The following is a 26,103-nucleotide window of genomic DNA, read 5'->3' as shown; positions in this document are numbered from 1 at the left end:
TGCTGCTCCATGCTCTGTACACAAATTGCTGCTCCATGCTCTGTACACACGCTGCTGCTACATCTGCAGGATACCTGCAGATATTCTGGTGTCTCAACTTGTGCCTGTCCCGAGACACTGCAACAGCACTGGTTTGATGGGGAATTCTGGGCAGCTGTAATCCCCCCCCCCCCCCCCCTATGCAGTCCCCGCAGTACAGCCCGGTAGCCTCGCCCTCCTGCTGCCGGGAGCATCCTTTGCAGTAGAAGTGCGCAAGTGCAGAACACTCTCAGCCACGGGAGCAAGACGGGGAGCGCGCCTGGCCAGGCTGCGCATGCACGATAAAGCGTGACTTGGCCAGGCTTTCGGGCCATATTGCGGGTGACAGGAGTCACCTGTGGCGACAGTGAGGGACTAAGCGGCCCTTAAGGAAGCCCCAGGTAAGTATGGTACCTGAGATGTCTTTCATCTCAGGTACACTTTCATTCATTTTTGCTTATTAAACATATGCTGAGAGTGGCTGAAAAAAAGGCTCCTCCTCCTATTCAGCTTTATACACTGCAAGGATTAACAGCAAGCCATATATAAATTAACGAAAGCACGTAAAATAGTTATTCCACAGGTTTCCTATTCCTAAAAGTGAGGCTACTTACACATTGGGGAAATTGGTTACATCGTTGATTGGGTGTGCTCTTGGCGGTACTTTCATACGGTTTCAATAATAAGTATTAAATCAGATGGTCTATCGACTGCTAAGTCACCTGTTGTATGGCCACAGACCTGAACTTAGAACTTCCTCTGTGCTGTAAAAGATAAGCAACAGCATAATACCCTTTAAAGAAAAGAAAAATCTTTGTTACAGCTGATACAAATCCTACAACAAATCTGCAGTGTTTCTTTCTACTTTCATAGAAGCAGACATTAACATCCTGTGCTTTGAAATGAGCTTATCTGCCATGGCAGTCAGCTGACAGGAGAGAGATCAAATTACAACTTGTGATTAGACACAAATGAATGGGAATTAAACAGGCTAAACTGTCTAAATACATACAGGGTGCGTTTCTCTCGGTTTTCCTTTGTCCTTTGCAAGAGTTCAGGTCCACTTTAACATGATTTCTAATAGTAAAGTTGAAGAGAAATCGAGAGCCCAATATGGTGTAGTATGTCAAAATTGATTGGATAAATGAAACAGTGAGATGGTAATACTCACAAACACGGGTTACCACCTAGGTAACCACTTATTAGGCAGGTGAGGAGGTTAGACCTGTCCTCACTCAGGATTAAGAAGTCGCTCTCTGTAGATAGGAAGAAAGGGGGTAGATCACCCCTCCACCTGGGGTGGACTTAAATATATTGGTAGGTGAACAGAGGCGCCAGAAGGATAAAAGTACATACAATTTTTAAAAAATTGCTGGGAGGAAGTGGTGGACTCGCCTCCGTTAAAGCAGACACCAAGGATTGTAAATATATAGATATACACATTTATTGAAAATACCCCAAAGATGCAACGCGTTTCGCGGGCACAGACCACTTCTTCAGGCAATAAGCAAGGGATAAACAACAGCAATTCAGTTATAGCAAGCAGAGCACCTCTAAATGTGTATATCTATATATTTACAGTCCTTGGTGTCTGCTTTAACGGAGGCGAGTCCACCACTTCCTCCCACCAATTTTTTTTTAAATTTTATGTACTTTTATCCTTCTGGCGCCTCTGTTCACCTACCAATGATTTCGAATAGGTTTCATGCTGGAATCTATTGCAGATCTGTCTGCTGTATGTGGGCAAGCGAAAGATCAGATTCAATCATAGAGGGATCTGTCTTAAGGTGGCCAGGCCACTAATGATACAATTTGCCAACAGATCTTTTACAAACGATTCTTCGCATGAACGATCAGAAATGATCGTTTGGGACCACTAATGGACAAAAATGTCCTAACCAATCCAATCAGATTAATGAAATCGATCTGTTTTTTTGTTTTGATCCTGTCAATCTGATCATATTGGTTAGGAGACTTTTGTCCATTTAAGGGCCCAAACAATCATTTCAGATCATTCATGCGAAGAATCGCTCATAAACGATCGTTCGTCAAATTGTATTAATGGCCACCTTTATGGTCAATCTGGTGGCAGATCGAGAGGTGTATAGGCAGCCCAAGTCCCCTTCTTTGTTATTTGATAGCACTTTTTTTTCGAAGCCTCTTTATAAGGAAGTGGCAATCAGATTACACCATATCTCTGATTACTCACCCTCTGATGAGATCATCCTATTTATAATACAGCATGAGATATAAGGCGGGATCCCGCAGTAACAGTTTGTTATTATGGGCATATTTCTGTTGGCACAGATGTCACAACTTGTGTGTGTTCTGCTGAAGGGCATCATTAGTTCTGGTGTAATCTACATGTAAGCACTTGAGCACACAGCATTCCCCCTGGAGAGAGAACACTTCTGATTAAAACTGCCATCTCTCCACTCCCATCCTGCTAATCATTAATGTGGTGACCGCGACCATCATCCAAGGGCACAAGAGGGAGGCTGCCAGTAACATGTCACCTGCACAGCTTCTCTGAAAGAGAAAACATACTTACCTAAGCCCCCGGGTCCTCCAGAGCAGGGTTGTCAAACCCAATCATGTAAAGGGTCAAAATCCAAAACTCAAGTCACAGGGCAAAGTGTTTATTGAGATTTAATATTTATTATACAGTCCCGTGGCCACGTTTGGCCTGCGGGCCTTGAGTTTGACACCTGTGCTCCAGAGGGTTCCTATGCTGTCTTCTGGTTTTCAGCCACTGCCCAGGACCCTCCAGCTGATTGGGGTCACGCCAATCCTCTGGCAAGAGCCAGTGATGTAGCAAAGCAGCTATGGGCCCCGGTGCAAGTTTTACCCCCCCCCCCCCCAAGTACTCTATACATAACAATTGATACTGCACCAAAACCTGCCAAGGACAACCACAGTGTTAGAGGTGCAAGAAGAGGATGGGGAACAGTCTGTTAATGATTATTATCATTCAAAGCATTTATGGAAGTGATCGTTACAAGCACAGGGCAGATAAAGAGCTAATACTGCGGTTGAGTTGAGGGCCCTACACAGCCCCGGTGCGATGGAGACCTCTGCAACCCCTATTGCTACGCCACTGGCACGAGAACAGCTGTCCTAAAGGCTGGCCCAGATTTATATATTTTTTTGCCCCTAGGCCAAGTATATTGGGGCTCCCCTTCCAAGTGCAGCAGCGCCCCTCCCATTCCAAGTGCAGCAGCGCCCCTCCCATTCCATGTGCCGCCCCCTTTCCCATGTGTATCATCCATGTACAGCAGTCCCTCCCATTCCATGTACAGCCCCCTCTTCCATGTGTATCATACATGTACAGCAACCCCCTCCCATTCCATGTGCAGCCCCCTCTTCCATGTGCATCATCATATCTCTGCTGGGGGACATGGAACCGCCAAACTCTGCCAATCCTGGACGCTACGGAAAGCATCCAGGATGAGGCAATTTGGTACGCAAAAAGGAAGTTGCAGGGCATCCTGTGTTGTCATTTTTTGCTTCTGTAGACTTAACTAATGCAGCCTGATTGGTTGAAGCCTCTTTCCCTCCTATTTTCCCCTCCCACACCTCTGTTCCTCTCTGATTGGCCAGTATTTCCATGCTGACACAATGCACTTTCTATAGTGAAGGGCGGGCAATGCATACACAATCAGGCAGAGGAGAATAAGGGAGGAAATGACATCAGGATTGGCTTAAAAATAGCCACAGTTAAAATGGGAAATGCTAAGAAGGATTTTCTCTTTTACTGTAGAAAAATTGCTAAAATCAAACTGTGGACAGTGCAATACATGTGTTATGCAAGTAGAGCAAGTATTTATCTACTTATATATGTGTTTTTTTCTGAGATACTATGGCTGACAGCTCTTATTTCAAGCGTCGGAAACAATGCGATTACCGCCCCCAAGCGCCTGTCTGAACCAGCCTCTAAAATGACTCAAAAGTAAACTTTTCTGAAATAAATGGCACGCAAAGGTGTATACACATATCCAATTTTGATTGGCCAAAGTTTGTCCAATTTTATTAATTCCTATGTACTATGAGAACTTACACCATCTGCTTGTAGTATTCAAAATCTGTTGGCCCTCATACTACCTGGTGGTGGTAAAATTGGCGAGTGATTGGACAATGAAAATTGGATTTGTGTAGCAGGTTTAAAGGTGCTCAGATTTTTATGATCGAATTCTACAGAAAACCATGCAGTATGTGGAGAAAATCAGTGCGAAATGACTCTACGGTCGATTGGAATACAGAATTTTGTTGATAGGAATGTTCTATTTTATGATCGTAACTGAAGAGAGAAAATGCCCTAATTTCCCCGTTTATGGGAACAATCGATAATCACCTTCCGATTGCTTACAATCCTGCAAATCTGATCGAATGATTGTATGTGAGGAGAATATTGTACTATTAATGGCCATTCGGTTACAGTAAGAATTATTTTTGATACTGAAATAAGAGGCGAGACTCAGTTTTGAGTAAAAGGAAAAAAAAAAAGAGGCATTTATTAAAACACCATATAAATATCTTTACAACAAATAACTTTCGTGGAAAGTGCATTTTTTCGACCCACAAGGTCATTTAGTGACATTTTCACCTTCACAGATGCCACATTTCCCATGTTTATTGATAGTACAGAAAGCAGAAATGTCTGAGCTGGTCCCAGCCACCAATCAGATTTCAGCTGTCACTCATAATCAGATTTCAGCTGTCACTCAGTGAGCTAAAAAAAAAAGGACACTGAATTCTGATTGGCTGGTAAAGGTAACCGAGAACCCCCCAAATAGGTATCAGATATGCTGCCAGTATTAGGCAGCCTCCTCCCAATCAGAGCAGTGTTATCAACCAGGCAAAGGCACCCTAGGCAGGTGCTTGGGGCCTAGTGGGTGTCAAGAAGGGGCCCACGTGCCACGTTCTTTGACCTCTCTCTACTTGAGCTTACCAAAAGGACCACGGGAGGGGTCGAAGCAGATCTACTACCTTGCCTAATGCTGGGCATACACTGGCCGATGCGCCCTTGTCAATCGAGCAGCTGATGGCTCGATTGATAATATCCGACAGGTCCGATCGATTCCCCGCTCGATTCCCGCGGGTGTACAATAGCGGGGAATCGAGCGAAAGATAAGGAGCGCCCGCGGGGACGAGCGGGAATCGATCCGGCAGCTAATCGAGCCGCCAGGTCGACTCGTCTATGCCCAGCATAAGACTTCAATACATTGTAATCCATCTCTGTCCCTGCAAGTTATTCAGTGCTCCCCGCCCCAGGCAGAGATGCGATATATTGCATAGATGTATCCAGTCACACATCCAGTGTCCCCTCCTAGGTCACATGACCAACTGCTTTAGCCATGGATATGGGACGCTGGACTGCAGTGCATATTTAAGTAAGGGGCGTGGCAGCGCACAAAGGGCTCGATCCATAAAGCGGTGCTAACCCAGTGAGACACTTTAGGCGTGATAACCATTGCACATCGCTGGTGAAAAGCCAGTTTAGGCGTGATAAGTTTAGGCGTGATAAGTTTAGATCGCGCGCAAAGTCCCACACGCAAAGCAGCGCCATTAAACTCTATGCGAAGTGCACCAGACTTTGCTAGCGCAAAACTTTTGATCAGCTGTGCACTGCAGTGCTAACCCAGATGGTGCTTAAACTTATCACGCCTAAACTTATCACACCTAAACTTATCACGCCTAAACTGAGTTTAGGCGTGATAAAGGGCTTTTCACCAGCGTGCTAACTGTTAGCACCGCTTTGTGAATCAGGCCCAAAAGACTCAAAGCAGGCAAGCTTTGTGCTCTGTGAGTCAGGCAGAAGCAGAAGAGCAGAGGGAGAGAGTGAAAAAGATCTCCTGAGTGTAGAGCTGATGCTGTCCCCTACAGTCTGCTGCCCTGAATCACATGATTCAGTCTGCTTCATGGTCGGACCTGCCCTGTACCTGTGTCTCATTTGAAAATAAAATACTATTTAGTATAATACCTTATTAAAATCCCCGTGACACTCAGGATTCCCTGGCTGGTCGGCAGCAAGGGATTTCCTGTATGTGGCTGTTTTTATAGAAAACTATAGTAAGGGCTTCTAGAACTTGAGTAATTTTCTTGGCGGAACCTGGCTAGCACTGCGTCATCACTGAATTATTAATCTTTAGGGATTCGCCCATGTTGTCATACACAGTCCAACAGCTCCACAATTGGAGGAGACACACATCAGTCTTTCTGCAGTTCGTGTGTGGGCGGAGTTCCGGTGTCAGTTGGACGTTTGACGTAGACATCAGAAACCTTGTCTGGAATGAGCTGGGCTGTGCTGCTTGTGAAGGAGACAAGGTGCCGACCTGTTAAAACAATACAGAGCTTGTTAAATGCCAAATTCTTCCATACCTCCCAACTTTTTGACATAAGAAAAAGGGACACTTAAGTCACACCCCTGCCACACCCCTAATCACGCCCCCGACACACCCCTAGACATCCATATCTTTAAGATTTCATAAGAAAAATATGTAGTATTAAAATTCAGACCACACTGGTGCTTTCTATCCTGGTTCATTTTCCTTCATATTAACATTTGAAAATAAGAAAATTATCAATTTAAAGGATGGAAATAAATATAATAACAGCAATGGCTGTACTGTGTTTCCCTGAAAATAAGCCTTCCCCCAAAAATAAGCCCTAGCTGTCAGTGGCATAGATAGGCATTATGGGGCCCCATAGCAATATTTTCATGGTGCCATCATATCTAGACACCCTTGAGCAATGCTACCTGCCCCTACCCTATGAATAGGAGTTGATTGGTCAATTTACATATTCATGCAATGCATATTGTGTATAGTCCATGAGTGCTGAGAAAAAGTCAGAGGGTGGAGCAACAAAGCAAAATTAATAGTGAACACATCAATACCATTAGGCCCCCTCTTCTCCAAGGCCCCATAGCAGCTGCTATGGCTGCTAGGGCTATTGCTATGCCCTTGCTAGCTGTATACCGGTAGAAAATCTGATGCTATGTTAGTGTATGCCTGTATGGGGAGATGTGCAGTCTTTAACCAGAGCTGGGACAAGGTCCTTCAGCACCCAAGGCTGAGACACCAAAGTGCGCCCCTCCATCCCTCCGCCCCAGCCGTCACACACTGATTGCTACTAGACTAAGAGGTGCCCCAGGGCCCCCAACCTCCCCAATACCTTAATCTCTACTTATCTGACTTGCAGTCACTGCCATGTATCCCCTTTTCCTATTTCTTTCTGCTTCAAACACAATTGGGAATGACAACTGAATGAATTGTGCGCCCCCCTCCTACAATGCGCCCTGAGGCTGGAGCCTCTCCAGCCTCTGCCTCGGCCCGGCCCTGTCTTTAACCACACCTTCCTAGTGGCTCCTCCCCCTCTGTTCACCTGCAAACGGCTCCAGTATCCTAACATGGTCATCGCCCTTTGACTGGTCGCCACACATACGCTGTTTGCTGGGTCAACCCGCGCTCCCCTCTCATCATAATCAATGTGTGTGTGCGCTGATGCATCCCTGGCGCACATTGATTATGACATGAGAGGGGAGCGCGGTCACGGAGTTGACCCAGCATACAGCGCATGTGCAGCGACCGGGTCAAAGGGCGATGATTATTCATACTGGAGCTGTTTACAGGTGAACTGAGAGGGACGCAGCCACAAGGGAGGTGCAGTAAGAGACTCCTCCCCACTCCCCATACACTAACATAGCGTCCGATTTTCCACCACTAAAAAATATAAGCCCTCCCCCGAAATAGGCCCTAGCACATCTTTTGGAGGTAAAATTAATATAAGACAGTGTCTTGTGTTTTGGGGAAAACATGATAGATGTTTTTGCTTACAGTTGAGCTTACAATGCCTGACAAATTCCCGGTAAAATCCGCGGTATTCCCCGGAAGGGCTGTCTGCGCAGATCGATTTCAGATCAGTTTTGTAGTTTTTTTTCCCCCCTGTTTGAGTAACCCCCTCGGATGCAGATGAGACACCTGCAACCTATTCCCAGACTAAAGTGCATTTGCATTCCGCGATACAAACGCCCCGGAGCGCGCAAACTGCCGCTACTCACTAAGAGTCCTTTCTCAATGAACCCAAACGTCCCCGGGCCGGCCTGCGTGTATCTGCCGAAGAAATCGGGGGCCGCCAGAACAGAGATAAATGGCTAGATATACGCGTCCTAAGAGCCGCAAGATTCCAGTGATGCCTGACAGAACTATATAACGGAATATGCAGGATGTGAGAGCAGCGATGGCAAGCAGCCATAACGGTGAGAGAGGAAATTCATGGTACAATAGAGCGAAAATAGACGCTAGAGGATATGAGCGAAGTCATAAAAGTATCCAGGCAGAGAAGGCAATCGTTTTACTGTATCTGCGCCTTCATCGAGAAATTCCAAAAAAGTTAAAGAGGCACTCTAGTGACATAGTAGAATGCAGTAAATTATACTGGATACCTCCTGACTTCCCCATCAGAAACACTTCCTAACGGAGGGGCTAGCGGCACACTGGAGGGCAGCGGAACTGCAGCGAGGGAACGCACAGGGCTCTATTCACAATAGGCAGTTCGGTAAAATCATTCTGGACGGTAAGATACCTCCTATGGTATTTTACACTTTTTTTCCAAATTCACAAAAGTTTTCCCCATGAGGCAGAAATTCGGTAATTTACCAAACACACATGCCTCAGTTCACTAAGCTCTGCTCGGTAAGGCCTTGTTCACATTGCGTTCCGTTTGAGTGCTCGTTCGCGTTGGTTTTTTTTTTTTTTTTTGAGGCGACTTTGTTTTCTGACTCCCGGCGCTTGGGTGGGCGATTAGTTTTTGTGCTTAGCGTTTTTTTAAACGTTTTTTCCGAGCGGTATTGTAATTCACTCCCTGACGCAAATCAGGAAGTGAACTCTTTGACACTGCTGCTTGCGCTTCCGCCCGCAATCGCGCTGCAGTGCGTTTGCGCCACGCAGCATTTTCCACTAGCTGTTTACCCATCAGGAACATGACAACTGCGTGCAGGGAAAAGTGACGCACACTAGTGGAAAATGAGCACAGCGATTTACATGTAAACCATGGTGCTCTAGCAATCGGCAAAACGCTGATCCGCTTTTTGAAACGGATCGCAGCCAGTGGAAAAGGGCACTAAGCACCCAATAGGGCTGATTTATAGAAACCAGTGAAGGGAAAAAGGAATCAGGACAGATGCTGATTGGTTACTTTGTGAAACCTGCCTAATTTTGGCCACACCCACTGCCTCCATCCCCAAAAGGCCATGCGTTTGTCTTTTTCCCCCCAGGAGCCACATGGTGGTGCCACTTCACCTTTGATTCAGCTCATACATCAATAACACAACAGGAGATAAAGTGATGGCCTTGTCTAGGAGAACTCATGGTAAAGCAGATGATTTGTTTGATCAGCTGATAGATTTGCAAAGCTCTGATTTGCTATGATCAAATCTTGCTTTAGCACATGCTCATGACTAGCAAACTTACATATCTATCACCTGACCAAACTGATCACATGCTTCTCCATGATTTCTCCTAGACATGACCATCACTACAGGAGAAGAGTCCTTAAGGGAACTATTTTCTAGCTCATGAGACCACTGGGAGGCTGCAGAACACCTACCTGTCCATGTCCTGTGCTGTCCAATGACAAAGCTCCGACAGCGATGGCGGCTGTTGCAGAATTCGGCAGCTTCTGCCACACTGTGCATGGACAGCACACACCCCTGGTGCTTGTAGGAGGGCCAACATCGAAAATCATCAATTAATGTGTCATTGATCCGAAATCCTCTCTGCACCTCGAATTCTGCAAATGAAATTGGCACCATCAACCTCTGTAATGTCACAGGAACTCAGCAAATGTCTAAAAGCTGGAAAACACCATACAATGACTATGACTATGGTAGGATTAGAGTGTGAGCTCCTCTGAGGACAGTCAGTGACATGACTATGTACTCTGTAATGTGCTGCAGAAGATGTCAGTGCTATATACTGTAAATACATAATAATAATATGGTAGGACATTAGACTATGACTATGGTAGGATTAGAGTGTGAGCTCCTCTGAGGACAGTCAGTGACATGACTATGTACTCTGTAATGTGCTGCAGAAGATGTCAGTGCTATATACTGTAAATACATAATAATAATATGGTAGGACATTAGACTATGACTATGGTAGGATTAGATGGTGACCTCCTCTGAAAACAGTCAGTAACATGACTATGTACTCTGTAAAGTGCTGCAGAAGATGTCAGTGATATATAAATCTTACTAATATTATAAATGTGAAAGTTTGGATGTTTGTTACTCGATCACGCAACAATGGCTGAACGGATTTGAATGAAATTTGGCATACACATAGTACATTACCTGGAATAACATATAGGATACTTTTTATCCCCATAACCAAAAAGTGGGCAAAGGCAAATACAAATTTTACTAGGAAAATGTAAACTGCAGCCATTCTTACACTGTTAATGGCAGAGTTCTCAAACTTTGCCCAGATGGTCATTGAGTGACTGGGATTAATATTCAGGAAAGTGGGAGGAGCCTATAAAAGCCAATCAAAATTCACCTATTGATTTTCTAGGGGACTATTTAATTGCTGCCATTGTTGCACTGTTAAAGAGAGACTGAAGTCTCGCAAAATACATATTTTTTTTAAAACAAAAACTTTTTAACTTCTATGCCCTAACTGAAACGCTGCATCCCTGCAGCTGAACACTCAATAAATCACCCCAAACTCACCGGGGCACATTGCTGGGAGCACTTCCTAGTAGAAGCAGAGCTTTTGGCTGCAGCTCTGCCTCTACTCACATCCATCTGCGCTGATCGCTGCCTCTCCCCGCCCCTCTCAGTCTTCTTTCACTTGCAGATTGACGCGCATGGAGGCAGAGCTACAGCCCAAAGCTCTGCCTCCCCGGGCAGCAAAATCCACAACTAGGAAAGTCGTGGATTTTTGCCCCGGGAGTTTGGGGTAATTTATTTAGTGTTCAGCCATGGGGATCATGCAGCGTTTCAGTTAGGGCATTGCATTGATGTTAAAGAGGTTTTTTAAAAGTAAGACCTGTATTTTGCAAAACTTCAGAGTCTCTTTAATGGCACAAGCCTCAAACCTGATTCAGTTAGTCATTGGGTGACTGGGGTTCAAATTCAGAAAAGGGGTGGAGCCACAGCCAAACAGATTTGTTTAATTTAAATCAAATTATTGATGCCAAAGACTGCAAAGCTCACAAACTAGGTCATTGAGTAATTGAGTAATTGTGTATTAGGGTTAAAAAAGTGGGCGGAGCTAACACCAGCCAAATACATAAATGGGTAACGCCAGGCCATCAGCTAGTACATTATAATAATATGGGAGGACATTAGACTATGACTATGGTAGGATTAGATTGTGAGCTCCTCTGAGGACAGTTAGTGACATGACTATGTGCTCTGTGAAGCTGCAGAAGATGTCAGTGCTATATAAATATATAATAATCTGGTAGGACATTAGACTATGACTATGGTGGGATTAGATTGTGATCTCCTCTGGGGACAGTCAGTGACATGACTATGTGCTCTGTGAAGCTGCAGAAGATGTCAGTGCTATATAAATATATAATAATCTGGTAGGACATTAGACTATGACTATGGTGGTATTAGATTGTGAGCTCCTTTGAGGACAGTCAGTGACGTGACTATGTACTCTGTAAAGTGCTGCAGAAGATGTCACTGTTATATAAATACATTATAATGATAATGTTATAACATCAGAACGTGGTAGATGAATAGTTAGAAGCTGACCCTTCAGATGCACATCTTGGTTGAGCTCCATCCCAGACTTGTAGTAACTCAGGACATCTTCAAAGGCCTCCAGGGTTTCATTTATGCCCAGACGTAAATCACCTGCAATGAAAGCAGAAGTTTTATGGCGGCTCTGACAGCTGGGTCGGGCCTGGTATCCACTCTAATAGGGGTCACATGGCCTGCTAATGACTGCTATGTCTGGCTGCAGTACCTGTCCCATTCATGATGTCCTGCAGCTGAGGTCGGAGGGCAGGAGGTGAGGCGTGGGGCAGGAGGTAAGTGAAGAAAAATCTGGAGAGACACAAAAGCAACATTGGAATATTCGAACATCCAATTCAAGGATCAAGATAAGAACTTAATGTCAATAACCAAAAGCCACGTTTAAAGGACAACTGGATCCCTTACACAGTCTTCCTGGTCCTCTCTGTGTCCTCTCGATCCACCGCCAGGCCACCCGGTCCAGCCTCTGACTTTAATGTCAAAGAGGTCTTCAGGTCTCCTTGCAAGGCCACGGAATTACTCAGGTCTTCGAATACTGTTGAAGACAAGCCGCTCTGTAGTGTGGACTAACGCATGCGCAGTAGGGAGCCGCACACTTTCAAAAGTACTAAAGAGACCGGAATACTTCCAAAGAGAGCCAAAGACACAACCGGCAGGACATGTGAACAGGGGGACCGGCGGTGGAACGAGGAGATGCAGGAAGTTGAGTATCTAACTTTTTTGTTCTAAAAGGTTACAGTCGCCCTTTAAAAGTGCCCCTACTTCACGCGATTTTCACATTCAATCTTTCGATTCGAACGCAAAATGACCACGATTTCAGCAAGTGTGCGGCCAGAGGGGATAAAAATAACTTTAACTGAAGAAACAATAACAATGCTACAATCGATTTGAGAACTAATACACAATATAATCAAACGCTGTTATTAGTTATAAAACAATAACAAGAAAATAATAGTAAATACTAATAATTTTTATTCACAATAATAACAAAAACAATGACAGTACGGTAACCAACAGAATAGAAAGAAATAAAAACTACAACCACCATAACAAAACATTCATAAATAATAAATTAATCAGGCTAGTACTAAAACAACAATAAAACAGCAATGATAAAAAATAAACACCACCAACACATCAACAATTCTGGTAAAAAGGACTACAGATAGTCAATGAGATAGATGCTAAGAATTACACAGTGTGTAAGCAAATATAATGCTAACTTTATGCAGTTCGAAGCTGCATATTATTTGCATGCATAGTTAGTTACATAGTTACGGTATTTGTGTTGAAAAAAGTCCATAGAGTTCAACCAAAGCCAGAATTGTTAGCGTCTCAATGACCTTAACAAATAATTAATATTATAACAAACCATGATAATACTAAAACCAAACAGCAATAAAAACTGCAGCAATTAATAAAACTGACCAACAACTACACACATCCATAACCAATCGTTAGTAGTTACAGTCAATAGTAGTTGATTTATTCATTTACTTTTTTATTATTTGCAAAAAAATACAAAAGCGATGTGATTATTATTTGCTTAATTGGATGAAAGCCATTGAGCAAATCTTAAAGAGGACCTGTAGTAACACAGAGTAGAATGCAGCAAATTAGTCAGGATACCCACTTTTACGGTATTTTTTTCTGGTTTCACAATTAGAAACTCTATATTCTTGTATATTGTCATCTAGCCACACCCTTCCAGTGATATTTAGCCTAGGCTGTTTAGCCATGTGGAATTCTCCCCCACAGCATTCAGGGAGGCCAGGTATAATTTCTACTGGCTTTGGAATTCTCAGAAACAAACATTCCGCAGAGCTGCACCTGACAGGACTAAAGATGTCACCACCTGTGATACATTTCAGAATGCAATTTGGGGAGTGGAAAGATATTACAATGGGCAAACACTGACTAAATCATTTAGTAAAATAAACAATTGTATACATTACATTATTTTCACTACAATTCCTCTTAAAGTCAACATCATATTCTGGTACTTCTTTTGTCTGCAAACAGGAAGTGAGTAAAAAAGAATCTCTAATTGGGACACAGATAGCAATAAGAACAATCATTTCTGACCCTGCCCTGCTGCATGCCAAATTCAAGAAAACAAACAAACAGACCACCATTTGTTTGGTACTGCACATTATCATCCTACCTGTATGCATTGTAGAGGTTCCTCTTCTCATTGGTCCGGACACACGTCCCCCCGCTAGAGCATGTGACCACAAATGCCCTGGCGGGAAAGCTGAGGGTGCAGTCACTGTCCTCTCTACACTGTATCTCATCACTCGTGGCGTCGTCCATGTCCGTCAGCTTCAGACTCCCGTCCACCAGGACAAACTGCCGTGGCTGGAAATCCAGCAGGGCCACAGAACCCAGGGGGGAATTCGCCAGGTAATGCAGCAGTCTCACCAATTCCAGGCAGATCTGTCGCGGAATAGAGAAATGCATTAACTATCACCCCTATTCAGTAACAAAGCTCTGTATACATGGCCAGCACACCAACATTCCTGTAAAGTGCTGCAGAAGATGTCAGTGCTATATAAATACATAATAATAATAATAAGGTAGGACATTAGACTATGACTATGGTAGGATTAGATTGTAAGCTCCACTGAGGACAGCCAGTGACTATGTACTCTGTACAGTGCTGCATAAGATGTCACTGATATAGAAATACATAATAATAATAATATGGTAGGACATTAGACTATGACTATGGAAGAATTAGATTGTGAGCTCCTCTGAGGACAGTCAGTAGCATGACTATGTACTCTGTAAAGTGCTGCAGAAGATGTCAGTGTTATAGAAATGCATAATAATCATATGGTAGGACATTAGACTATGATTATGGTAGGATTAGATTGTGAACTCCTCTGAAGACAAGCAGTGACATGACTATGTACTCAGTACAGTGCTGCAAAAGATGTCAATGATGTATAAATACATAATAATAATAATATGGTAGCACATTAGACTATGACTATGGTAGGATTAGATTGTGAGCTCCACTGAGTACAGTCAGTGACATGACTATGTACTCAGTACAGTGCTGCAGAAGATGTCAGTGCTATATAAATACATAATAATAATATGGTAGGACATTAGACTATGACTATGGTAGGATTAGATTGTGAGCTCCACTGAGTACAGTCAGTGACATGACTATGTACTCAGTACAGTGCTGCAGAAGATGTCAGTGCTATATAAATACATAATAATAATACAAATAATATGGTGGGACATTAGACTATGACTATGGCAGGATTAGATTGTGAGAGCCTCTGAGAACAGTCAGTGACATGACTATGTACTCTGTAAAAAAGCTGCAGAAGATGTCAGTGCTATATAAATACATAATAATAATATGGTAGGACATTAGACTATGACTATGGTAGGATTAGATTGTGAGCTCCTCTGAGGACTGTCAGTGACATGACTATGTACTCTGTAAAGTGCTGCAGAGGATGTCAGTGCTATATAAATAGGTAATAGTAATATTAAATAGGGCAGGATACTCTGCTGCTACATGGAAGTGTGTGCCTCTGGAATTCGGAGTAGATTTTTACAGTGACATTCCCCTGTGACCCCTGACCCCTTTCAGTGTCATTTGAATAAACACAGACCTCTGCTATGTCCTCAGCTGATTGATTGAAGAGTGAATTGTAAACAGGCAGAACCCCTGCCCCCCTCCCCCCCACCATATCCCCTATTGTGTCCCAGGCTGCTGGAGACCCTCACAGCCTGTTTGCACAGCCTTCTCCAGTAATCCCTTCAAGCTGAGTGAAAACTGGACTCATTAACTAGATCCCAGCTGGACAGGAATGCCCAGCTTCCAAAATCCACAGGTGGCATGGCTCCGCCCCCAGCTGGGCTCTTCTCTCGCCCTGCTGGGGAGGCCTGAGAGACCCTCACACAATTGCCATTGTTTGCTGGGACTCACTTTAAATCTCTCCTCCCAGGGGGCTTGCAGGAGCTGAATCATCTGGAGGGGGGACCCCAGTTCCAGCATGGCGGTGACCCTGATGTCTTCGGGGGAGCTATTCACACGGCACTGTCCCTGGAGCTGAGGAGAGAAAAGGAGGATTGTGAATTAGAAAAGTTGAAGGAGGACCCCGCTGTCACCATCTGCAACTGAAATGCCCAATTATAGGGCTACATTGTTATTTGGCACGGCCAGCAGGAATGGATTAAAGGTGCCATACATCAGGCGACTTGGCGGCCATCCGAAAATCGATGCCGCCAAGAGCATGCCCAATCATCGATGCGACCAATTTTGGGCCAAAACTGGACACATTAATCGATTGGACATGCTGCAAGATGTCGGGCAGTCGTGGACGGTCAGGTGCGCGGCGGTAACGGCAAGCAATATTGGGATGAGTGACAAACACGACTAAGCCCCTGACGTTGTCCCTACTAACCTTCCATGTCTCCCCCGTTCCCCAATGCACTAAACCAGACATGAGCAAACTTGGCCCTCCAGCTGTTAAGGAACTACAAGTCCCGCAATGCATTGCAGGAGTCTTACAGCCACAGTCATGACTCATAAAGGCAAATGCATTGTGGGACTTGTAGTTCCGTAACAGCTGGAGGGCCAAGTTTGCCCAGGCCTGGACTACACATTACCTCTCCGCATCTGCCGCTTGTCTGCCACTACGTCCTCCATTCGTACACGTGCCCCACTGGGCATCGGGGGTGGGGGAAGGGAGATGCGTTTGGTGGGCAGTGTCGGGCCGGCGAAGAGGCAGATGCGGCATTACAAGGCAGATTCCGGATTTCATCATGAAATTGATCGGGAATTGGCCTGTGGTGTATGGGCAGGCAACACATCTCTCTCCTTATCAGATTTGATCAGGCCCTAGGCAAGATAACTGTTTTTTACCCACCGCTGATGGCCACCTGGCATTTTTAGTAAGATTTGTGGAGGTTAGCATTCGCCAGGCCCCTAGACTCTCTCCAGGTCCTAGGCAACTGCCTAGGCTTGCCTTGTGGATGATCCGGCTCTGACTGCCGGATGCTGTACAGATCTGGAACTAATGTTGTATACAGGGCACTGTCAGATCATCACTGTTTGGCCAATACAAAAAAAGTGCTTTTGCGGTACTCGATTTGCTGCATCAATATCTGTCGTATTCGGTCATAGTGATCTAATCTGGCAACATGGCCACCCAATCGATTGTCTTGGACCCCTGGCTGCTCTCCTCCGTGTACTGTCATTACATGGGGGGGGGGGGGACCATGCAGGCAGCGGAGAGCGTACATCAAATAAAGACGTGCAGGAATTTGGGCGCCCAGTAATGTCGATAGTAAAATATCGGTATTTAATACCAATGTATTAAATACCAATATTTTACTATACCTCAACCTACTCTCACACAGAACCCTCCCCCTGACACTTAACCCTTAAACCCTCCCCCACACCCCAATCCCCGCCCACACACACACACTTCAAGTAAGACAATAAAAAGAACCAAAAGTGTAAATTTTCGGGTGCCACTGGCACTGCCACCATAAATATCTGCATTTGGGTGCCCGGGGTGCCCGATATACTGTATATGGCAGGCGATGTACCAGTGCCCGCTACTTTACCAGGCACCCAAATTTCTGCTCCAGCACCCGCATTCTGATAAAATACAGGTGGCGCCAATTAGTCCACTTGCCGCATGTGCCCAAATTTACTGCTCCGCTGCGGCGATAATCTGCCAGGCTTGTCAACTGCTGACGCAGTCAGGGGGGGTCGTTGTACACGTACTATTATTATTATTATTTATATAGCGCCAACATATTATGCAGCGCTGTACAGAGTATATTGTCTTCTTGCTTAACTGTCCCTCAGAGGGACTCACAATCTAACCCCTACCATAGTCATGTGTCTATGTATGTATTGTGTAGTGTATGTGTCATAGTCTAGGGCCAATTTAGGGGGAAGCCAAATAACTTATTTGTATGTTTTTGGGATGTGGGAGGAAACCGGAGTACCCGGAGGAAACCCACACAGACACGGGAACAACATAGAAACTCCTTGCAGATGTTGACCTGGCTGGGATTCGAACCAGGGACCCTGCGTTGCAAGGCGAGAGCGCTAACCACTACGCCACCGGGCTGCCCCACTAGACAACTTCTGGTTGCTTGCTTGGAATGGGAGCACTATGTCTGCCTGGCTTCAGATACAGAATATCAGGGGTTTGATCACAGAGAGGTGCCTAAGCATTCCATTAATTTTGTCACTCTCTTCCCATCTGACACATTCTGGAGCCTCCATGTTTACCTAAGGAAGTGGAGGGAGTCAGGTCAGATAGAGATGTTACTGTTGTCACAAATGTCCCTTATAAGTTCTACTGTCCTTGCACACACACACACAGAGGGCAACCAGAGGTCACTGCATGCCTTCCCCGCTAAAAGCCCCTTTCCATTGAAGCTGGAGGGCTTCTGCTGGTAGGACAGACCTGGCCCCCATCTTCAGAGGGAAGCCAATGGCATTACTGTCAGGGTGGGGGGCTATAAACTCACTAATGATCTCTCTTGCAGGTTTATGACTTTCCCTCACTGTAGGGCTTTGATGGCCTCTTCTGTGAAAGTTATAATTACAGTAAAAGTCCCTACAATGCTCGATAAGAGTTACCACAAGCATCACAAATTGACTTTACCAGCAACAAACGACGAGTCTTTCCAACATTGTCCGCACAATGATATTCCAAATGACCAATTCATTTAAATATGGCGCATGCAAACGAGAGTAACATTATGCAAAACATGCACGCATTCTGTGGAGCATTGTTGTGTAAACAACATTGAGTGCCCCGTGCCACAGGCAGCATGGTGGCGTAGCGCTCTCGCCTTGCAGCACTGGGTCCCCCATTGGAATCCCAGTCAGGACACTGTCTGGAAGGAGTTTGTATGTTCTCCCCGTGTCTGTGTGAGTTTCCTCCGGGCACTCTGGTTTCCTCCCACATCCCAAAAACATACAGATAAGTTAATTGGCTCCCCCCTAAATTGGCCCTCAAATACGATATACGCACTACACGGTACATACACAGACATATGACTATGGTAGGGATTAGATTGTGAGCTCCTCGGTGGGACAGTTAGTGACAAGACAATATACTCTGTACAGCGCTGCGGAAGATGTCGGCATTATATAAATACTAAATAATGATGACTGTAAGATATCTGCTCAACAGTCATCTGAGTTGGTCTGCCAGATGGATTGGGCAAGATGCACAATATCGGTCGCTCAGCTACATTATTTGACACAATTGTCGTCCAATATGGCGAAATCTGTCATGTTTCAAATTACTTTTTGTCAAGCGTGTGTACATAACTTAAGGCAGGATTCACGCTGGCATAAAAATCGTTCTGTTTATCGGAACGGACCCCCCCCCGGCAAAGCAATAGGATCTGTTCACATTGGCCAACTCGTAACAGATCCGTTCGGGCCCTTCGGAAGAGCAGAACTCAAGGATGGGACCTGCATGATTTTTTCAGATCAACAAACGAAGCGGATGCCAGTGGAGGCCAATGGGATCAATGGTAGCCTATGATAATGGATGGCGTCTAGGCTGGCCGCCGTGTACCCTTTGGCACCGTCGCTTGGGTCCACTGCATGGAAAAAGCACCAAGATTCAAGAGCCCCATCGGAAACCTCAGCCTACAATTGGTTTGCAAGAGACCAATGGGAATGCTCTCTCCCTCTACTGTCTCCTGTACCATCAGCCAGCTGAACAAGGGACTACAGTTCCCATGATCCCTAGCAGCTACTGTTAGCTGCCAGTACCCAGGTGACAGCATTCCTCATGAATGATATCAGTTTGTAGTTCTGCTGGCAATCGGGTGATAACAGAAAAGGTAGAATCATAGTAATGGAATCCCATTATCATCCCAACACAGAAAGTGCAGCCACAGTATTCAGCAGTTTCTGCAGAAACGTACAATGTATCAATTTGTGTTCATAAGTACAGTATGTCCACTCCAGCCACATTTACATGTTCAGTTTTGGATTTTGGGTGGAGTCAAAAAAGTTTGGAACAGTCAAGTTTGTATTGCTGTCTGTGCTTAATTTAGGCAACATGTCTCTCAGTTCAGGGTTGATGCACTTACAGAGACACTGAAGCGGAAAAAAAAATGATGATATAATGAATTGGTTGTGTAGTACGGATAATTACTAGAACATTAGTAGCAAAGAAAATATTCTCATATTTTTATTTTCAGTTATTTAGTGTTTTTTTTATAACATTGCATCATTCTCTAATATTTGCAGTTCACACATTACTCAGCATTCTAAATGATTTTACAGAGCAGCCCAGTGAACTATTGACCTGTCCTCTGGAGAGAAAACGAAAATACAATGACTGACAGTTGAGATATTAAGCTTCAGAAGACAGTGCTCTCTGCCACTTTGAAAGTCATGGAGCTCAATGGCTCTTTTGCATAGACAACTGGAGTTTCTTAACCCTTACTGTACTGGAAACAATATTAGACTTATGTCTCTGCTCCTAATGTTTTATTTCTTAGCTGTACTACACATACAAATCATTATATCATAATTTTTTTTTCACTTCAGTGTCTCTGGTCTGATTGCTCCCACACCACCATCCTCCGCTGCCTGCAGCCTTCGTAGGTGGCCCCAGTAAATTGTCCAGGCCAGACGGCGCAGTACTATTACGCAGGCGCATAATGCTCTCATCCACGGGAGTGCGAAAAGTCAGCCTGCGTCTGCGCATTATTTTCCAGACCAGAGGACTTTCCGGGACAATTTGCAGAGTTTGCAGGCAGCGGGGGGACAGCAAGAGAGCGATTAGGTCAGAGGGAGCTGGAGGAAGCCCCAGGTATGTATACATTTTTTATTTCCTCATCTCAGGTTTACATTAAGTGCGTAATTTTGCTGCGCAGATAGGCAATATTACTGTTACTACCGGCAGCATTATACCATGAATTACAGTACTCTTATTAGCGAGAGCAGTGGTGGTTGAGTAGCACAAGCTTTGCAACTGTAATGCACATTACTAACGAACGTCATCATTGCAACATTCGCATTATTTAAGTACTGCGGGTCGCGGCAATAGTGTAACTCATGGTACAATGCTGGCGGTAGTAAAATATTGCCATGCGCTGTCTGCGCACAGCAATATTACCACACTTTCGTGCATAAACCCCTTCATTTCTTATAACACAGACAGCAATAAAAACCCGAAAAAGGCTCTGAGCCTTTACAGTTCTATCCAACATAAAATAGAAAAATGCCTGGGTCTGGATGAATTCAATCCAGTTTCCTGAAAAGTAAATAGCAGTCTCATGAGGACAGCTTCACATACATGCCTGCTCCCCGTTTTTAAAATTTGTCTCAGCTCTGGTATCCTATAAAAGGCAGAATGTGATGTGGATTCGAAAGGGTAGCTGTGACAGCCTGATGCAATCTTAAAAATAGAGCTTTAAAACTAAAAATATTAATAATGTTCTATTTATCCTCCATACTACACATACAATTCATGATCTAATAAGTATATTTTCACTTCAGTGGCCATTGTGTTGCATTCCCTGTACCGTAGAAACGCAACAACAGATCGGAACAGTGGCGCTGCACGTTATGCTCACACTGCATCGGGTACAGTGAAGCATACAGTAATGAAAAGAATGCTTTATTTTTAATGTTAACGAGTGCATTTAGCGGTAACACACTGCGTGCATCACCGCTAACTGCGTGCAATGCATTACAATGCCGCAACCCCTTATACCGCAACTTTCCTGCTGCACTGTGAACTGTGAAAGGTGGTGCATTGCAGTACGGCAAGCCGCATTCCAAAGTGGTCATTACACCCCCCCCCCCCTCCCTGCAACTCACCACTGTGAACGGGGCCCTTATTCACAAAGTTTTGTCCATATTCGCATTTCCAAAGAGAAAGAAGATCGACCAGAACTTACCTTCATAAGAAAGACCTGCGCAACCTGCAATTAGTACAGAATGCCACTGCAAGGCTGTTAACGAGCCAACCCCGCCATTGCCACACAACACTAACCCTGTGCTCACTCCACTGGCTACTGATAAAATGGCGAATTTTGTTTAAGATTGGCTTGCTGACATTCAAATCCTTGCACAATCTGTGCCCTGGATACCTGAAAGACTTGCTGCAACTGCATCATACCCCCCACAATCTTAGATCAAAAGGATATAACACCTTGGTCACCCCCAGAGTCTACCTCAAAACCTTTGGAGACAGAGCCTTCTGTCATGCTGCCCCTAGACTTTAGAACTCCCTGCCACACGCAATCAGGATAGCACCATCCCTGGAAACCCACCTCTTGAATCTGGCATTTATGAACACCTGACTATCTCCTCTGTAACACAGTCCAGCCTGCAACCCTGTATTGACCTGAGACACAACTATGCGCTTTGAGTCCTATGGGAGAAAAGCGCTTTACAAATGTTATTGTATTATTGTATATTGTATTGTACAGACCCACCAGACAGATTTGTTTTCAGACTACCGTACCTGGATGATGCCGGGGTGCCGGAGAATCTGCATCAGCGCAATTTCCTTCTGCAGTTTGTAGGTGGCCAGTCGGTGACATCCGACCGCGTCGCCATAGACCTGCACACAGTTTTTTACGTCGTTGCCTTCGCTGTGAACCGACTTAAGGGCGATCACCCTGCCGCTCAGTAAAGTCCCCTTCAGAACCAGTTTGGTAAAACCAGACCCGATATAATCAATGCTCGATAAATAAGCCAGATCTTCGCACGTTAGCATCCCCTTGGACTGTACGTCCACCTGCGCTCCCAGAATCCTCTGCGGCTCATCCCAGCGACCTGGGCGGCTGATGGCCTGTAAGGTCTGATGGAAGAACATGAAGTCCCTGTGCCTCTGCAGGATCTCGGCGTGAATGTCGGGACTGCGCTGGGACTGCAGCAGGGACATGTATTTGTCATTGTAAGTCCCCTTTCCATGGGATGAGAGTTTCAGGAAAATGGCTGTTAGGATGAGTGCAGCTGCAGAGAAGATGAGGTGTCCTCTCATTGTGCAGCTGTGACCAGCTTCTCACCTCTGTCCCTTCACTGTAAATGAGTTCATTAGCAGAGCAATGCCTGCCCCTGTTTGCCTAATGGGGAGGGTTAATGGGCTTGGGACACCCACTGGGGAGAGCCTATTGCAGCCCATTCCAAGCCTTACCTGACTCCAGGCTGAAGTCTCTCCTGTCTGTGAAAGCCAACTCTCTGCTGCCACCATGTGGACAATGTCTAAACAAGTCTTATGACTTCATATGAGTTTTTTGGGTCACCCCGAGCTGCTTGGTTGTGCTGGTCCAATCCTTATCCCACAGTCCTATCAATCCCTGCCATGTATTGATGAGGACCAAAAGTCTGAAACAGGCTGTCCGCATGTTGGAGTTGATGAGGCTTTGTTGCATTTATAAGCTATAGGCGTGCTATACACCAGCGGTTATGGATATAAGCCTGGCTTCAGGGGAATAAAGAGATAATTTTCATATTCAGGAGTGATGCATTATGGGGAACCACAGTTGCTCACTTAAAGGAGCACTGTCGCAAAAATTGTAAAAGTTAAAATACATGTAAACACATACAAATAAGAAGTATGTTTCTTCCAGAGTAAAATTGGCTATAAAATTACTTGTTTCCTATGTTGCTGTCACTTACAGTAGGTAGTGGAAATCTGACAAAACCGACATGAAGAGATGGACTAGTTGAAAACCTGTCACTTCTGTCAGATTTCTACTTCTTACTGTAAGTGACAGCAACATAGGAGAAAAGTCATTTATAGCTCATTTTACATATAGAAAAGCAGACATTAATTGGCCTCAAGCCCCATTTCATCTTGGTTCAATCAGTAATATCTTTATTGCACGTTCAGAGTACGCCCTGATGAAGCATCATGTGACGCGAAATGCGTCGGTGGGAGGAGCCTAACGCCACACCACGCTGATCTAGTGTCCCCACCGCCTAATGCCAGCTGGCTGTAGCACTGTCAGCCCTTGAAAGGGTGTCTGCTGCCGAGCGCAAGTAACCCACGCCAGTAAAGGGATACTGTATGTGGTGACACTGTGTTCAAAGCACTGGAAGGGGCCTACAGAAAACCGGGCTTCCATGCCGGGAGTGCATACAATATGCGACCATCTTCCATAGTGATAGCCACAGTTATCCAGGGGTAAGAGGCGCTTTGGTATACAGCTGAGAGAAGACACACCCTATGGACTAACGCAAGTATAATGAATTATGTTTGTTGCTGGAGGAATGATGCTTGGGCAGCGTTGTCTCTGCACAGCTTGTGAATAGAGTTGGGCCGAACGGTTCGCCTGCGAACGGTTGCATGCGAACTTCAGTGGTTCGCGTTCGCGTCCCGCAGGCGAACTTTTGCGGAAGTTCAGTTCGCCCCATAATGCATCATGAGGGACAACTTTGACCCTCTACATCACAGTCAGCAGGCCCAGTGTAGCCAATTAGGCTACACTAGCCCCTGGAGCCCCCCCCCCCCTTATATAAGGCAGGCAGCGGCGGCCATTACGCTCACTCGTGTGCCTGCGTTAGTGAGAGTAGGGCGAGCTGCTGCAGACTGTCTCTCATAGGGAAAGATTAGTTAGGCTTAGCTTGTTCCTGGCTGCATACCTGTTCTGTTCAGTACCTGCATACCTGTTCAGTGAACCTGTTCAGTGAACCTGCCACTGCATATCTGTTCTGTGAACCCACCACTGCATACCTGTACTGTGAACCCACCACTGCATACCTGTTCAGTGAACCCACCACTGCATACCTGTTCAGTGAACCCACCACTGCATACCTGTTCAGTGAACCCACCACTGCATACCTGTTCTGTTCAGTACCTGCATACCTGTTCAGTGAACCTGTTCAGTGAACCTGCCACTGCATATCTGTTCTGTGAACCCACCACTGCATACCTGTACTGTGAACCCACCACTGCATACCTGTTCAGTGAACCCACCACTGCATACCTGTTCAGTGAACCCACCACTGCATACCTGTTCTGTGAACCCACCACTGCATACCTGTTCAGTGAACCCACCACTGCATACCTGTTCAGTGAACCCACCACTGCATACCTGTTCAGTGAACCCGCCACTGCATACCTGTTCAGTGAACCCACCACTGCATACCTGTTCAGTGAACCCACCACTGCATACCTGTTCTGTGAACCCACCACTGCATACCTGTACTGTGAACCCACCACTGCATACCTCTTCTGTGAACCCACCACTGCATACCTGTACTGTGAACCCACCACTGCATACCTGTTCAGTGAACCCGCCACTGCATACCTATTGTGTTCAGTGAACCTGCCACTGCATACCTGTTCTGTGAACCCGCCACTGTATACCTGTTCTGTTCAGTGAACACGCCACTGCATACCTGTTCTGTTCAGTGAACCCGCCACTGCATACCTGTTCTCGCCATGGTGCGCACCAGTCCAGCACGGCCGTCACTACACAAACAGCTGTTTGCAGGGCGTTACACGGTGAGTTTGGTGTGTCAGTGTGAAGCAGTACCTTAATTACACTACCTGATTGATGTATACACATGCAAGATGTTTTAAAGCACTTTAGGCCTGTCATTTAGCATTCAATGTGATTTCTGCCCTTAAAACGCTGCTTTGCGTCAAATCCAGATTTTTCCCGGGGACTTTTGGCATGTATCCCACTCCTCCACCTGGGGGTCCAGGTGTTAGACCCCTTGAAACATCTTTTCCATCACTTTTGTGGCCAGCATAATTTTTTTTTTTTCAAAATTCGCATCCCCATTGAAGTCTATGGCGGTTCGCGAACTTTTACGCAAACCGAACCTTACGCGGAAGTTCGCGAACCTAAAATCGGAGGTTCGGCCCCACTCTACTTCTACTGAAGTCTGCTAATCTGCTTTTTGTGCTTAAGCCGGCCAACGCTTTAGTGCTGCAGCTTTGTGCTATTACACTAACAGGACTTATCCCCAATAGGGGGAAGCAGCTGCTGTGTGTATGGTGGTGTGCTGTTGAGTGACAGCTAGGCGGTTTGGGCTTGGGTGCATGGAGCACAGGCGTCCTTTTGACAGACTCCATGCACACAAGCCCAGCAACAATTAAGGGGAGATGTGGGAAGGCTCTGATGGTTTTAATATATTGACTTTCTGCGCAGAAAACGTTTTTTAATTACTATCTGTGTATTGGTTCCTTAAAGGAGCCTCTCTGTGATTTGACCTCTGTACGTGCAATAAAGATATTATTGATTGAACCAAGATGAAATGGGGCTTGAGGCCAATTAATGTCTGCTTTTCTATATGTATCATATACTGGCTGCACTAACTCATT

General features: G+C 45.3%; 1 protein-coding gene across 1 annotated transcript; it reads right to left on the bottom strand.

The window, feature by feature from the left end:
• Positions 1-4,496: 4,496 nt before the first annotated feature.
• LOC137532126 (extracellular tyrosine-protein kinase PKDCC-like) lies at positions 4,497-22,907 on the bottom strand. The gene is made up of 7 exons (XM_068252297.1): positions 22,288-22,907; positions 15,744-15,866; positions 13,956-14,227; positions 12,003-12,082; positions 11,789-11,890; positions 9,625-9,807; positions 4,497-6,350 (listed from the first exon to the last, which is right to left on the bottom strand). Exons 1-7 carry the CDS (start codon positions 22,807-22,809, stop codon positions 6,226-6,228), a joined length of 1,407 nt encoding a protein of 468 aa, XP_068108398.1. The 5' UTR covers positions 22,810-22,907; the 3' UTR covers positions 4,497-6,225.
• Positions 22,908-26,103: the final 3,196 nt, after the last annotated feature.

This window comes from Hyperolius riggenbachi, chromosome 9 (genome assembly GCF_040937935.1).
Source record: "Hyperolius riggenbachi isolate aHypRig1 chromosome 9, aHypRig1.pri, whole genome shotgun sequence".
NCBI lineage: Eukaryota > Metazoa > Chordata > Amphibia > Anura > Hyperoliidae > Hyperolius > Hyperolius riggenbachi.
Note: the sequence above shows the minus strand (reverse complement) of the source record. Positions and strands in the feature narration are given on the sequence as shown.